General features: G+C 56.0%; 1 protein-coding gene across 1 annotated transcript; it reads right to left on the reverse strand.

The window, feature by feature from the left end:
• Positions 1-4,340: 4,340 nt before the first annotated feature.
• Positions 4,341-5,618, reverse strand: VDBG_03391 (conserved hypothetical protein; the record flags this gene model as incomplete). Its single annotated transcript, XM_003007206.1, has 1 exon — positions 4,341-5,618. The coding sequence occupies one exon, from the start codon at positions 5,419-5,421 to the stop codon at positions 4,969-4,971; it is 453 nt and encodes a 150-aa protein (XP_003007252.1).
• Between the last annotated feature and the right edge of the window lie 10,056 nt (positions 5,619-15,674).

Genomic DNA, 15,674 nt, shown 5'->3' on the forward strand with positions numbered 1-15,674 from the left:
GGGCGCATGTTCTAGAATGACGAAACTGTCGAACATTAGACTCACAGGTGGTCCGAGTATGGAGAGAAGCTTCCAGAGGCTTGAACAGCAGAGCACCGTATGGCGGGTTGACACGTTGCTAGCATGAACAGGCAGTCAGTCCATGGGCTCCCGATTGGATAGGTGGTATTCTCGTCCTGTAACAGGCGGGCACGCTGATTGAAACTGTCGGCTTTCATGACGAGCAGCAATGCGGATGACGGGAGATCTTCCGCGACTGGAGCCGCGGAAGGGATGATTGGACCGGACAGACACAATGGCGGACCGAGGGGATATTTTCCGAGTTATAGGCTCTTCCCGGCTATATCAACACTTGTTGATTTGTTCAAACCGCGTCGGGGCCGTGATGAAACGGGTTGAACCGACATGACCGAACCCGCGGACGGGCGAGCCGACGCGGCAGTTAAGGGGTGGTGTAGCATGGAGGCCGGCTGAAAATGCAAAGTGCTGCGAGGGGCCGCATGGGGACGAAGTCGGTCATGCCATGCCTCAGAGAGGAATCCGGAGGCGTTGAGAGCCATGTGGAAAGTGTGAACGAGCGTTGTCCATTGAGGTGGTGTGCAAAGAGCAGCCAGTGCAACGAATTTGTGCGGATATGCCGGCCTCGAATACGTACCTCCAGCATAAGGTAGGTAGGCAAGATGCGTGTCGCGAGACAGGATTGGCTGGTGTGCGTTGACAGGCAAGCCTTCTGGCCATGAAGCCGTCTAGACTGAGATTGGGGGTGTTCCTACTGACAGGCAAGGGCTGCCATCCACTCAATCCATCCCTCCATGACCAAAGTGCTGGCTTCAGCTGCCTGGAGACGAGAGGGCGTCCTTGGCCGGAAGGGAATGCGTACTCGTGATTGAATCAAAGACCCCAACATGGGATACGAGCGGGACAGGAAGAGATGAGATTCAGGTCCGAGGCGTCCGAAAGTCAAGCAAGGTCGAGAATGCGACGTGGAAACAACGCTTGCTTGTGATGTTTTGGGTCGGCCCGCCGTGTTCCAGTCCAGTATGGCAAGGGCGCGGGTGCAGCATCGACCTCCATGTGGCTCGACAAGAGCGATCGAGGGAATGCGGCTGGCCAAGATTCCAGGTTGAAGTGGAATGTGGTGACGAGGCGATGAAACCACACGCGGCCTTCTGCCGTTGTGATGAGATGACGGAAGGAAAAAAACTTCACTTTGGGGGATCGTGCAAGGCGTAACCCCCTATCCTATCCTTCCCCCTTTTTACAAGAGCACCCACCATTGATTGCACTTGCCTATGAACAGATGCCTGCTTGCATTGTACTTGCACTTTGACTCAGTAAACAGTCAGCCAGCCAGCAGAGAGGTCTGGACCAGAGCAGGTCCCCACCGAATTAATTCATGGGGTGGCCTCCGCTGTTGATCGCCACCCCCCCCCCCACCCTTCTCCTTCGTAACTATTCCCTATTCCCTAGTATTCTCCCCTTCACTCTCCACTGTCGGGCCCGGGCTTGCCTGGGCTGGCGGCCACCCTCCAGGCTGCCTACAAGGCACATGGTGGCCCCAACATCGGCATCGCCCCCCGTGCCCCCACCTGGCACCGGCCGCACCTATCTTTTAGCTGCAACCTTAACTATTCGTAGTACATGTAGCGCCATCGTTCGGTCCATCTCTTGAGGTGTGGAGGCTGCCAGGTGTGTCCTCTGCCTTAGCAGGGGCCGCTACGCGTTCCTCACCCACAGGGGCGAGCCTTGCTCTCAAGCCCCCCCAGAAACCACTAAAACATGGCACCATCGATCGCCACCTAGCCGGCCCCTGACACCTTGTCCGCTTTTGATTTTTTTTCCCTCTCGTCTCCCTTGTGATGTGTGACGCATCCAATGTTTTTTCTTGCTCGTTGATACTTTCGGCTATGGTGTTTTGTGCGAGGGAGTCATCGTCAAAGACCCGTCTGGAACCTCAGCCGGTGGAGTAGTCGAACACACCGCACCGCACCTTCCCTAAGCCTTCTCTTCTGTTTTGGTGAGGGCCGAGAACGAGGACAAAGTTTGATGAATAATGGGAATGGGGGTCAATTGAAGCTGTGCGCAATCGGGCGACCGGTCCAGACAGGTCTGCCCGCCAAGATGGATGTTGCTGGTTGAAAGGAAATGTCTGGAATTTGCCTTTCTGGTTGCGTTTCACTGTCTCATTGGTTTCAATCGCGCGTGGTTGTTGTCTTCAGTAGATTATTCTTTTTTTCCCTTTTTCTCTGGCTCGCGCCCGCTGCATGGCATGCTGCGGCTTGCTGCGGCTCTGATGTTGCCTCGCCCGGCTGAGCGGGAATTTCCAGTTACACAAATTCCATCCATCATCGTACTGATCGAATCCGCCCTGTTAAACAATTCGAAAGCGGAGCCGTGTCCAATTCATCACCGATTCACGAATGGGGTCCAACGTTAGGATGAATAACATGGTTTTGCATTGAAGGGTGTATGAAGTGAAGTGTCATCATGCTTGCGGACCCCTCTGCCCCCCCCCCCCGGGCTCGCTTCGCTCGCCCTGGCCGGTGTTTCTGGGCCCCTGGCATATCCCCCGTTGAACGACGTCACGATATCAGGCACAGACAGGCACCGCCGGCGGTGGCATTCACGAAAGCCAGTCAAGCTCGCTCGACCGGCGAGACCGCCCGACTGTTGACTGTTGCGGTCATCGTGACCCGACGATTTGTCGAGCCAACAAAGTGCGCCCCAAGTCTGCACTCTCTCCAGACCTAAGCAGAATTCGGACACATGAGCTAAACAGAGCTTTCCCCGTCTTTTCTCCGCATCGCCTAAATCACCTGTTGCAGCCCGAATGGCACGTCGTTGCAGCAACATCCACCTTATTACAAAGAACACACAAAAAAAATAGAGAGACGAGGGGTGGAGGCGGAGTAAAAAATCGCCCGCGGCTTACTCGGCGCGTACGTAATGGCGTGCCCTCGGAAGGCGGAAGGCGGATAAGTGTGACGATCACCCTTCCTGTCAACCCCAGTCTGGGCAGCGGAGCCCGCCGTCAGAGGCGAGAAGAGAGGCAGATGCAGGATCGGACAGAAAAAGCGACGGAATGGACAACGAAAACCCCGATGCTCCATCATGGTGCCGATGCATCGCAGTGTTGTCAACAATTCGATGAACCGAAGACTCAGAAAAATCTTTTTTTTCCTGCTCACCTGTCCCCCTTCCCCCCACCCCCGTTTTTCTGTTTCGCTTCATTGCTTCTTACCCAGAAGGGACGGGGAGGGGGGGCGTACACTGACTGGTTGCAGAGCGGTGGTTCGCCTGTTCTGTCCGGCCATCGGCGCGCGCGACGAGTTGAGAGCCATGCCACGTTGTCAAACGTGGATCGCGGCTCTCGTCCCCCCCCCCCCCAAATCCCAACATTGACAGGGCAAAGGTGCCAGAAGCAGGGGGGACGTTAGGCGGGTGCCACCTCTGTCTAGCTTTTGGCTTGACCTGTGCAAGGCAGGAAAGGGAAAAATGCCCGGCGAAAAATCCAGATGACAGGGGTGAGGAGCCAGGATCGCCAAGGCAGAGAGAGATGGAGAACTGGAAAGAAGAAAACTAAAAGCAAAATATGACATTGTGAAGGCAGCAATGCATTTCAAGGCAAGCCAGGCAATCAGACGCAAGGGAGCCGGGAATTCAGTGATTACTCTGGCACCGTCTTCTCGGGTTTTGGTAGGCATGTCGGGCGCACTTCCAAGGCGTAGTTCTGTTTCAGTTTGGGCGGCGCCTTGCTCCGGCTCCGTAGAGCGCAGAGTTCCTTACAAACCAGACCGGGCAGCGATCATTGTAGCGACTTGTGCATCTCACAGTTCCGACAACCTGGCCAGCTGCAGCTGCAGCTGCGCCTGCGCCTGAACGGCCTGCTGGCCCTCCCCAGAATGCTCTGCGCTACGTGAGTCGTGGCCTGCCAGCTCAGCAGATCATCGTGAATCGGAATTTTTAGGCCTTGGGACGGACATAATGCGTTTGGGCATAAGCCCGCTTCCCACAGCTTGCGATCCTGTCGTCGGCGGTGACTGTATTCGCTTACTTGCTGTCTTGACCCAATCTCGCACAGCCGACACCGGCCGCTCCCTTACGCCCGCTCTTGGTCGTGAACGTGACACAACCGAGCGGCCCTCCAGTGTGTCCACCGACCCACCGAGGTGGGGAGCGGAGACCGAGCCCGGTGCCTAAACCCCTGCCAGCGTTCTGGTTTTGACCGTAGGAACGTGAATATTTCAGTTGCAAGAGTCACATCCGTGAACGTTGTCGCACGGCACAAAATGGACGAAGGAAGAAACAGCGTGCGTCATGGATTGTGCTCAATTCTTGGTCAATCTGACGTTTGATGCTATGCTTTGCTGGCTGTTTGCTAGCCATGCAAGATCGCTACAGTCGCTGTGCACTGAGGATCAGCTATCTGAGTACGCTCTGGAGATAATCCCGGGCATCCCATGCCGCGAACCCCCGATGCCGCACCATTGCGAAATCCCTAAACGCCTCGCCATTCCCTTGGGTATCCTGCCTCTGTCCCGCCATTGAGGTCCTTTCCCATGTCGTAGTCTTCGAGCCCGTATGGTGCCGAGCTCAATGTGTCGTCCATAAGCTTCCATACATCCCCGCCCTCCGTCGAGTGTGGTATAAACAATTGTTGCGCCGTGGTGTGCCATCCGGAACTCGCCTTGCCGTCAATGACAAGGTCGATGGACCGCCATGGCTCCCCCCAAACTTTTTTTATGATGCAGTACTCCGGTGTAATGCCCGTACACGTGTTACAGCAGATGACCCCAGACCAAAGGAGATTGTGTCGATTTGCGGTGATATGCCGAGAGGAGAAAGACGAGAAAAAAGAGAAAGAAAGACATGATCGAGTGAGTTGTGTGTTGTGTTGTAAGATGTTGTGTCAAAGTGTTGTTGAAGATGGATGTGTTGCGTGGCTGTTGGTGATTGTAATCATGGAGCCTAGTAGGAGCGTCGTCGCTGGGTCCTGATGCTGTCGAAGGATGCAGCGTAGCCGCAGAGCTCCTTCTGTGTCTTCTCGTTCAGTTGCAGGTAGCTTTCCGTGTTGGACGACGCGTTGCTGCCCATGGAAGCGAGGCTCGTGTTCGAGCTCGAAGCAGTGAGCGGACGGGTGGTGTTTGGTGAAGAACCTGTGGGCAGGTATGTGTTGGCTGAGGACAGGGAGCCATATGCCTGGGCGTTGGAGAAGTCGATGGCGGGAGGGAGATAGAATCGGCTGGGTTGCCTCTGACTTGAGGTCCACGGTCCGGTCGAGGTGTTGAGGCCGGGGGAGCTGGCAGCAGAGGTAGACGTCTTCTCAAAGTCGGCCAGGCGGCAAGATTCAGAGCAGTAGGCGGTTCCATCAGTCTGCTTGTCGCAGCCGAGGCAGAACTCGTGAGCCCACATGTCGGCCATCGTGTCGTTGTTATGGGTGAGTGAAGATGTGCAAGGTGCAAGTGGTGGATGTTGAAGCGGGATTGTCAAGGCCAGGCAGGGCTGGTCGAGGCTGGCAGTATGTGTTGGAGGAGCTAATTGAAGAAGAGGAGGATGCAGATGATGAATTATAAAGACGCTGAGCAGGTTTGACTCATATCAGAACAAGCCAATGCAACAAAGAGTGCTGGACGAGATGAAGTCGAATGATGAAGGGGAACAGGTGGATCGAGGAGTGGGAAGAGGTCGGCTCATATGTATCGATGGTCGAAGCACAGCCCATCGCACCACTTGACACCAGAGTCACCCAAGAGTGGAGGAGCCCAGTCTTGTGAGTGCAGCGTGCTCTGCCCCATCCTGACGCCATGGCAAGTACCCCACCGTGCATTATTGTGTGAGCAGGTACGGGCGATGGAGCCCACACCTGCACCGGTCCAGCCTGCACGTCGCGAAAAGCAGACAAGGCAGCGGCGCTTGAGAAGGGAAGGGGGGGGGGGTGGTCTCGCCGCGTCTCCACTTCTCAACCATCAGCGAGAGGGAAGGGGGGGTGCAGCATGGCCAGGGAGTGGCAGCAGCGAGTGAATGGGTGTGAGGGCTTGGAGGCTGCGGCACCATAGAAAGTGAGAGAGCGAGACACAGAGGGGTGGACGCTAAACGATGGTGTGTCGTGGGCAGGGATGGCGTGAGCGAGCCTGGACCCCACTCACCATCTGATGAAAGAAATCATCAGTCGCAGAAGGAGCAGGCCAGGGGTGGCAGAGGAGAAAAAAATCTGCATCCACTGTTATGTTTGACCAGGATGGGTGTGTGTGCCGAATTGTGAGGGGTGTGCTTGCAGAAATGGATGGCTTGCAATACTGAGTGGTCCAGCCTGAGCGTTGTGCCGATGGCTGCTGATGGAATGACGTTGGGGTGTGTGCAATTGAGCCAATGATCCAATAGCCTGCTCGTTTTGGGCATAGCGCAGGTGGAGGTGGGGTCATTTGCTCCTTGCTCAGAACCAGGCCCTATCTCGTGATCGACACCCAAGGCTGCCTTATTTGTGTTAGCGCTTGTCTGGTTCATGGGGCCCCGTCTCGTCTCTCGGACGCCAGCAACAGGCAAAGCCAAACCCGTCAGGCTTGCCAGGCTTGCCAGAGAGCATCGAGCCCCGCTGATGGTCTTTGTGAGCGCTTCCCTCTCTTCAGTCATTTTTCAGTGGACCATATTCACCATTTTAAAGCACATCGTGCCATCTTTCGATTGTTTGGCAGTCTAATGCACGATGCACGAGTGAGCCGGCGTACCTAATTGCGCTCGAGGCAATGACTCCATCACACAAGGGCCCCGAGTTGCAGGTCTCGTTTCGGGAAAGGCAGACCGACCGGAGAGCTCTCTCTTTTCATATTGGGGAATCCCAAAGAGTGCGTGGCAAACAGTTCAGCCTAGAGCCTTGTGCGTCGAGTTGGCTGCCTGTTCAGCCCGCCTCCCCGCGCCTGGCTGTGGCCTCGCCTTGATCTGGATAGGTATAACTACCTATGCAAGCTATGGTTTGAGTGTGGGTATGGATGATCTGCACACCAACGCATTGGTAGTCCCCCAATATTGCTCAATTGACGATACACTGCGCCAACGAACAGCGACAAATGGAAGAATTGGACAACCACTCTCACCAGGTAAATGTAACACGGCAGCCTCCAACCTGCGAATCACGAACCTGCCGTGCCCACAAGGACAAAAAAGAAGAGGATGTGGGGACGACAGCCGCAGGACCGCCACTTAACACCCCAACTAAAACAATGCTGTGCAACGGTGAGGAACAGCCGACGGACGATGGATGAATGGTCAATCGGCGGTTTGGATGAGGTGAGGGTGTCGATTTGTGAGGTCACAGTGGTGTGCTTCGTGAAGCGGGGCGCGGGCGAGCAACCACCACCTTCCCACGACACACGCAATATCGTCTCATTCTCGCTCTTTCCATTTGACCCAAGCACCTCAACCTCAGGCCTCTTCCATCAGAGGACCAGACAGGCACATCAAATCTGGACAGGCTACTGTCAGTCAGCCAGCCAAGCAGCGCCAGGGGAACTCACCCCTGCCGTATGTCGACATCAACCAATCCTCCGAACGCCCCCACCATCTAAGACGAGATTGGAACATCTGTAAGTACCATCGTCTTCCTGCTGGTTGACGAGATGATGGTTTCATTGGCTGTGGGCCATCAACCTGCAGCAGGGCCACGTCTTCTTTGCTGCGGCTTCCACCTTTTCCAACTCAGGACGCTTGCCAGGTGCCTTTCGTGCAGGCCTCTAAATCTCGGCCCCAGGAACGGCGTCAATTCAGATTCGCAAACCATACTAGCCCGAGGCCTGTAGTGCCGTGTGGTCAGAGACGCCAACTGTTGTCCTCATGTGCCTTTTCGAAACACCGACCTCTTCTCCAGAGTCGAATGAAAGATAGGAGCGCGGAGTAGTGCCGATAGAGCGGGCCACATGGATCACGCACTGAGCACCAAGCACCCACCAAACTATGACGGATGCGGGGACGGGCTCGGCACAGATCGTGGAGACAGGTTGCGCATCAACCCGATGGCTCCACTCTGCATCAGCCATCGGCCACCAGCAGAGACCGATCATCACACAATAGGACATCTAAACACACAGCGAGGCGAACTTGGGCACAAACTTGACCTCCATCCACAGGGCAGCTCCCCTCATGAGCATCACGAGCGGCTCAAGCAGGGCACCAATGGCTGTGCGCTGGCGACCACAACCACGTACCGAGCACATTTGCAGGACGTGCGTGGTACACGTCCACAAAAACGTCCCTTTATGTGGGCTGGGGGTGCATAACCCCAAGATCATCACTCCCACTGCCACTTCCACTATATCTCTCGGCCTGTCAAGGAGTAAAGTTGCTATTCAAACCCCAGACAACACCATCGCGCCGCGCCTCGTCGTCAGTTATCACTGCCGCCAAACGTCCCAGAAGTTAACGAACACCTGTTGCGACGCGTTACGAATGTCCGACGACACAACCTAGTACAACTGCAGGCCAAAGTAGCCCTTACCACTTTGGATACGACCTGCATCGGAGACGGACGGGGGGGGCGTAAGTCGTATCGACTCGAGCAAATCAGCGGCCTCTGCCGCACGATGGAACGTCGCGAGGTGTCCAGCGCTAGTGAACAATCCCCCGCGTGCGACTTCCCCCACGACCGACGGGAACGACCTGAGTCGCCTGTCTTGCCTGCACCCTCGCCACCTGACCAACTTGCACCAACCCCCTAACCTAGTATCGTGATAGCGACTACAGATAGCTCTGCCCATGGCGAGCGAAGAGCTTGCATGCGCCCCCCCACCCAGCTGCCTGCAGGTCCCTCAGCAACAGAACCTGCAATCCTCGTCGTTCGGTGCTGGTAGACGACATACTGCAGGGCAAGTAAGGTGGGCAAAACTGGAGAGACCAAGCTATTGGGTGGACCACACAATCATCATCATCACCACCATGACTTTGCAATGTCAGTCTTCCCCAATCTTTGTCGTCTTCAGACATTATCGACCTTCGCAGTTACAACGGTTGGGCAGACTGTTTGAAATGGGGCCAATCAGGACCTCCACAGCTGGACGATCTGTTTTACCTTTCGACCAACATTGTTGATCGTCATTCAAATGCCGTTTCTTTCACATGGGGAATGAGGTAATGAGGAGGGAAAGGCTGGCGCGGTAATCACGAAAATCGGCAAAAGAACAATTGTATGGCGCGGTCACCTGTGGTGGCAACGCGACAGCAACCCACTCAAAAATGTGGGAGTTGGCCCGTCTTCGATGACAGTTGTGCTAGGACGGATCACCAGATGACAAAGTCACTCGAGCCCAGCGCAGATGAAATGATCCATCGTCCCCTGGACGAGACAACGGCTGGGAAGGACATGTGGCTAACCAATCATGGCGATGCCATGGAACGAGCGAATGCGCCGGGCATCTTCTGCGACTGGCTTGAACGAACGGCACAGCACTAAACAGCCCACCTGATGGGGTCACCTGCCCTGGTCTTGGTCTGGGGAAGCGGGCAGCACGGGATGTGAGCGGGCAGTACTAAGAGGATGGTGCGCATGGCGGACCTTACAAACCATCCGGGCGCCGAGAGCGAGACGTCATGTTTGAAAGCTGTCACCAAATTGCCCGACGCCCATCTGCTGATTAGCAACATAATCAGATGAAGCAAAACTGCCCCCTGGATTATGGTGCAAGACGGATGTGGTTCTGACACGGCCCCGGGCTGGCAGGCATCAAAAGCGGGTCCCCCTCCCAGAGCGCCCGCACGCGATACGGCGCAGAAGATAGGCCACATGGTCAGTTATCGTAAAGTACACTCAATCCGCTAGTTTCAGAACGGCACAGAACTCGACGCCGAGTTCGAGGTGGATTTAAGGGGGGGGTGGCAAGTCCAGGGAGTCTCTCTGTGGAACTCGGGATCACCCAGTTGGTATGCGTGTCGGCTTGGGCGGTCGATGACATGTCCTCGTGGAACACACTGGCTAGTAGTGATCGGAGACCTGGGAAGACGGCTTCCAAGACTCCATTCATCACATACATCAAAGGCCAATGGATGAGCTGTACCTACGACATCGCCCATAGTGGAGCCAAGCAGGTCATCCGCCAGCTAACAAACCGTGTAAATCGCACCATCATCAAGTCTGGTACGGCACACGTTCGGTCGAGATTAGGGGTTCGAGGGGGATTGAGGGGTCAGTGGCTACCGAGAGAAGAAAGCCGGCACGGCACTGAGGTGCCCTTATCTCGCGTCGAGCATGTTTGTCCGCATGACGAGCACGCACGGCGCCCGCTTCGGACCCCGCTCTCTCCCACGCCTTGTCCGCGCCAAGGATGCCCATCATCCTAGACATCGAGAAGGAAAGGCCGTATGTCTCCTCATCGACGCCGTCGACGAGCTGCAAGTACAGTCACTTCGACGCAATATCGCAAGATGCATGGAGCCCTGAAGGACAGCAGGGATATGCTGTGTTTGATATGGATGCGAGGTCTGGAGGCGACCAGGACTGGGGTACGTACAAAGGCCTGCTGGCCATATTCTCCTCTTTCCCTTCCAGCCTTGGATCGGACCACGACCCTCCCTCTACTATCCAGGCCTGGATATCATCGATTCATCACAGCATCACGACAATTGAACGCCCTTGCCGTCGGCTGTTGTCCATACGGCTGGGAGTTGCTTCGATACTATACCTTGATACAAATGAGTGCGCTTTGTCATGAAAACGGGCAGCCCGTTGTAGCCGTCGCGCCGACGCATTTCAAGAGGCTGGGCCACTGATTTGGGGCTAAGCCGTTCAGTCGAGGAAGTCCTCGGTCTTTTGGACCCTACATTGGTACCTTGCAGACTTGCAGTCACACCTGGTCCTCCATGGCGGCGAGACTTTGGAGTGTATCGGCATGTTTGAACCCGCAAATCTTATAGGCATGGCGTGGACGTCGTTATCAGCGCTCAACCGGACTTCAGGAATAGCAATGATGACCCAGGTCAGATGGCGAACAAAAGGCGAGCGTCGCATGGTGCCGTGCCGGTTCAATACCGTAGCGGCAGCAGCTGCCTGCCGGGGACTCGGGTTCAAGGTTCTCGATCCATGATATCACTGGCTGAAAGGGCCCCTTTGAACACCAACATGTCTCCCATCCACAGACAGACTGGGTACGTGGGTACGAGGGTCAAGCGACGCATACGATGATCTGTCTTGACTACGGTTGGCGTGCGCACATCAGGACATTTGCAGTTCAGTCTCATGCCAGGCCTCGAGCTTGATAAGCTCTTCTCCTTTTGTGAGGCCGTGTCCATGCTGGTGACGCCCTGGCTACCCTCTCAATACCCTCTCAACCTCCTTCCCGCATTGAATATCACCCCACACAAAACGACCGATGCATCGCCACGGGCGAACGAGAAAGCCGGGACTAGTCTTACTATGTACACCTGTCGACAAGGATTAGGACGCACCCCTGACTACTTCCTTTTTCCTTCCCCGACTTGCCTGCCACCCACCCCTCTCCTGGCTCAAACTACAATGCAACTGCAGGCTGGACTGGCGACATTGCAATAAACTTGCGAGGTAAAATGGCCGACTGGCTGTCCGCGCTTTGGCTTGTTTTCGTCATTCATCATGGTTCTTGTGCACAGCCAATGGCCGCCCGACCTTCGTCAACCCCTCAGGAATCGAATCCTTGCCTTCGTGGGTGTTAGGTCTTGAGATCCGACCAAGCCGAATAGCAGGACTCGTTCGGACAGCCCGGCGCAAGCAACTTCATATTGACGCTGATCTTTTGCTCCCCTTGTTGGCACCTCGGACCCGACAACGGTCAGACGACGCTGCATCCCCCCCTTTCTTAGCCTCAGCCACATTTGAGATATGTCTGGGTACTCAGCACCAGCACGGTCATTCCGACTGCCATGTACGACATGACAGAAGCACGTTCTCACGCACAGACAAACGCAAACCAGTCGACGTTGAGAGGGCAATGTCCTCTGCTCTCGTCAATCTTGGTCTCAAAGCATTGCCTGCTCCGGCCCCCCTTCCTTACGAAACCCGCTAAACAACGGCTGGCTCACGAGCGGCCATGCACTGCAAGGTTGCAGACAAACGCAACAAAAAAATTAGTGAGAAAAAAAGAAAGACGAGCTAACATTCTGCTGCCAAACTGACAGGGCGCCGCCAGAGCGTTCCTGTCCCTGTTCCCGTTCCCTGGCCGCTGGTTCGGGCTCGGGAGCGAGCGATGGTATCACTCAGCCTGTGCCGTGCAGCGGCAGCAGATGGAGAGGCAAACAATCTCGCCTTGCCTCACACCTCACACCACATCATACTGGGAGGGCTGCTCTAGAGAGGGAGCTAGGCGAGGAATGGATACCATCGTGCCGACCAACGATGGCCTCTTACCATTGGCTTGAACCCGACAACCAAGTTGTTTGTCTCATTGCCTCAAGCTGCTCTAAGGACAAAGAGGGCTAGCGGGAGGCTGGCAACGAGCCGCCATGCCATGAAAGATGAGCGGTTTGGCTGCCCGCCCAGTGACTTGAGACGCGCAACGTGATCTCTCAAAGACGGCACCAGCGGGCTAGCGCCAACCACCAACAGCGCCCCGTCACGAAATTGATGTGTCACGGTCCCTCCCCCGCATTCAGGACTATCCACCACGTTATCAATTTTGCAAATGGCACACCTGCATAGGCTTGGCTCCTTGGCTTGGCAGTATTAGGGTTGGAGACTCTTGTCTCTAAACGAAATCTGACCCCATGTTTCCTCGCCTGTCTTTTCCTTTTCCTGGCTATTTGCCGGGCCATTTTCTACGGGGCAGCACGACATGCCCACCGAAAAGACACTCGAACAGGGGCCACTGTAGCGGAATTGAGCCCGTGGCGCGGAGACTTGATGGTCCCGACAGGGCTGGGCCTACCTTTACGAGCAATCATCTGGGGTCCAGGGTCGTCTTGGAATAGCACGATCGTGTCCAGTCACCGAGGGAGCGAGCGAGCGAGCGTGACGCTGCGCACCGTTCACTAGTGCACTCACGGCCTGAGGGTCGCCCACCTCATGAGGTCAGGAGGGTTCGCGCCCCGTGCTGACACTGGTCTTGGCGATCTCTGACAACCACTAGAGCCAAAACTCTTCAAGTACCATTCGCATGGCGTTCGTCTACGTCCTTCATCTCATCAAGTCCATTTTGGGGTCCAAAGCGCTGGCCAGTGGGCATCCCAGGACGAGAGACAGCCGCGCATATCCCTATGCAAGGGGCGGCGCAAGAGCTTGCGGGACGGCCTGTTGCGATGACCCCAACCAACACCCTCTGGCACATCCTAGCAATGCGCGGGCCCTCGCGTCTGTGCTGAGGCGGCCTGGAAAGGACAGTTGCACCGATGCCTACTGTCCTGGCTTTCGACGAGGGAACATGCATGCGGTTGGCTCGATCTGGTCCACATGTACCAGCGCGCTTGAACAGCACCAGTGGCCCAGGTTGGTATGACTCGAGCGAACAAGGGCAAGGGGCGGAAGCTGAGGTGAGCACGACAATCGACCCCTGGACGCATCTTTTGCAGTGCTTATGAGAGATAGACCTCGAGAATCCTCTGCCGTGCGGCGGCGCAGGGCTGGGAAAAGATGAGGACGTGGTACGGCTGAGCAGGGCAAGCAACCCTTCGCTGGGGGGGGGGGGTAAGTGAGGGTGTCGTTAGGCGGCCGCAGCAAACCGATGAGGACTCTTGCATGCATGATGATTTGAATTGGATAGGCCAGCTAGCCGATGCGGACGAACCTTTCGACGCCCTCTCGAGACGCCCCGGGGCGCCCATCATCCACACCTCCTTACCCGCCCGCTCACCCTCAAAATTTGGCCTTCTTCCACATGGGATATCCTACCCACACTGGATGGAAGCGATGAGATCTCAGAAGCCCTCTGGAGCAAAACACGGCAGCCCCGTGGCCCAGAACAGTCCTAAGATGTCCTGTTTCGGCCACCCTCGCTCTTGTGGCTTCACTCAACTCAGCTGGGTCCTTTGCGCGTGCAGAGGAGGAGAGACATGAGGAAACATCTATTTTCCTTTTTCATTTTTTTTTCTTCTTTTTTCTCCCCATCATTCTCGACCATGCCGCTGCCTGAACCACATGGGAGGCTAGTAGATTGACTGCCGTGGAATGCTGTTGGTTGTGATCAGCCCGTCACGCCAGCGCCACGAACCACAGAGACCTCGCTTTGCAAAGCTCGCTCTATGCCGCAGCAGCATTCCAGGACCAAATTACAGCGTCCACCGGCGCAGCAAAAACAAGCAGCGGGGGGAAGGTGTCGGGCCCTGTGCTTTCGTTCTCTCGTAGGGCCACACCTACAGCCCTGCAAATGTACAAGACGTAATCCTGCGGAGCGGACTGGGCATGCTAGCCTTCGTACAATACTCCGGCCTATAAGGCTGGGCGACACTGGTCATTGACCCTGAAAACAACGACATCCTGCGGGCTCTGGGGGGCTTATGGTTCACACATCCACCACGCTCTCCGGCTGCGCGCACGCGGCTCGATTGGTGGAGAGCCAAGACAGACAAGGCAACATATCTGCACAGCGTAGTGAATACCTCGCTTCCGTTGGCTTCGTCTGAGGACCATGTATCAGCGAATCCGCAGAGCTGAACGTTAGAGTAAATGGCACTGTGTTCCCATAGTGGCGACTTGTATGGCTGTACGGTGACAGCCTCTTTCGCTTGGGCTTGCAGACCCGGAGCATTTTGGGGACTTCTAGCGGTTGCGCCTTCAATGCATGGAAGAGAACTCTGGGCGCTGCATGAGCAAATTTTTTTGCTCAGAAGGTCACCGTGGAGGAAACCCACGGCGTCAAAAGTTTACTCCGTGGGCAGGCATCGCCAAATCGGTACTGTCCCGCAGCCACCCGTTGGCTATTGTCCGTGTCGATCCCTACGAGTTTGAAGGTCTGGGCCAAGTCCATGGACGGACCCCTTGCCCTCGGTTTCCGTGACCTATCGTCCCCTATTTCGTTCGTCCTGCGTCGACAGCGGGCAAACTCGAGTCCGCATTGACAAGGATGGGACACAGCGAGGTGTCGACAGGCGAGGCGGAACGAAAACGCGTAGAGCGTCTTCTTTCTTCCTTCTATTTGGCCTCTTGCTGCCCTGCTTACACGGATGCTTTGTCGGATGATGGAACTAATCACACCAAGAGGGCCTCGGCGGGACTTGTTAAACTGTGACTCCGCTGCAGGACGCTCCCAAGAAGCTTGATCGAGCATCCAGCCTGTCGGTCGCCGCGGCCGAGCGGCTGTCCGCTCTGACGTCCGAACGGGCGGACATTGTCTTTTTTTTCTCTTTTTTTGACATTGGCAGGCCGGGGACGACACGGGAGGTTGCAGGACGACGTATGGGTGAGAGGTGAGAGGGCCCTCGCAGGCGCGATGCCCGTGGCGTGCCGGTGAGGATGTAAGAGTTGTTTCTTTGGGAACATGTGTTACACATGCGTGCTTTCAGAAGGATATCGTGTGACAAGATGTATATGTTGCCGATGCTGCCGGGATGCGCACCTTACCGAGGCCGACAGTCGATGCAGGCGCTCTTGATGGTATATCCGTCGAGACGGGTTATGGATCTTGGGACTAGGTCTGCCTGCGGGCTGCCTAGGTCACGTCAGAAGATGCTCTCTCTAATGGAGTTTCGTCGGTGTCGGAGTGTTCTGAAAGGGACCATTAGGTAGCTGG

The sequence above is a fragment of the Verticillium alfalfae genome, genomic scaffold, assembly GCF_000150825.1.
Source record: "Verticillium alfalfae VaMs.102 supercont1.3 genomic scaffold, whole genome shotgun sequence".
NCBI lineage: Eukaryota > Fungi > Ascomycota > Sordariomycetes > Glomerellales > Plectosphaerellaceae > Verticillium > Verticillium alfalfae.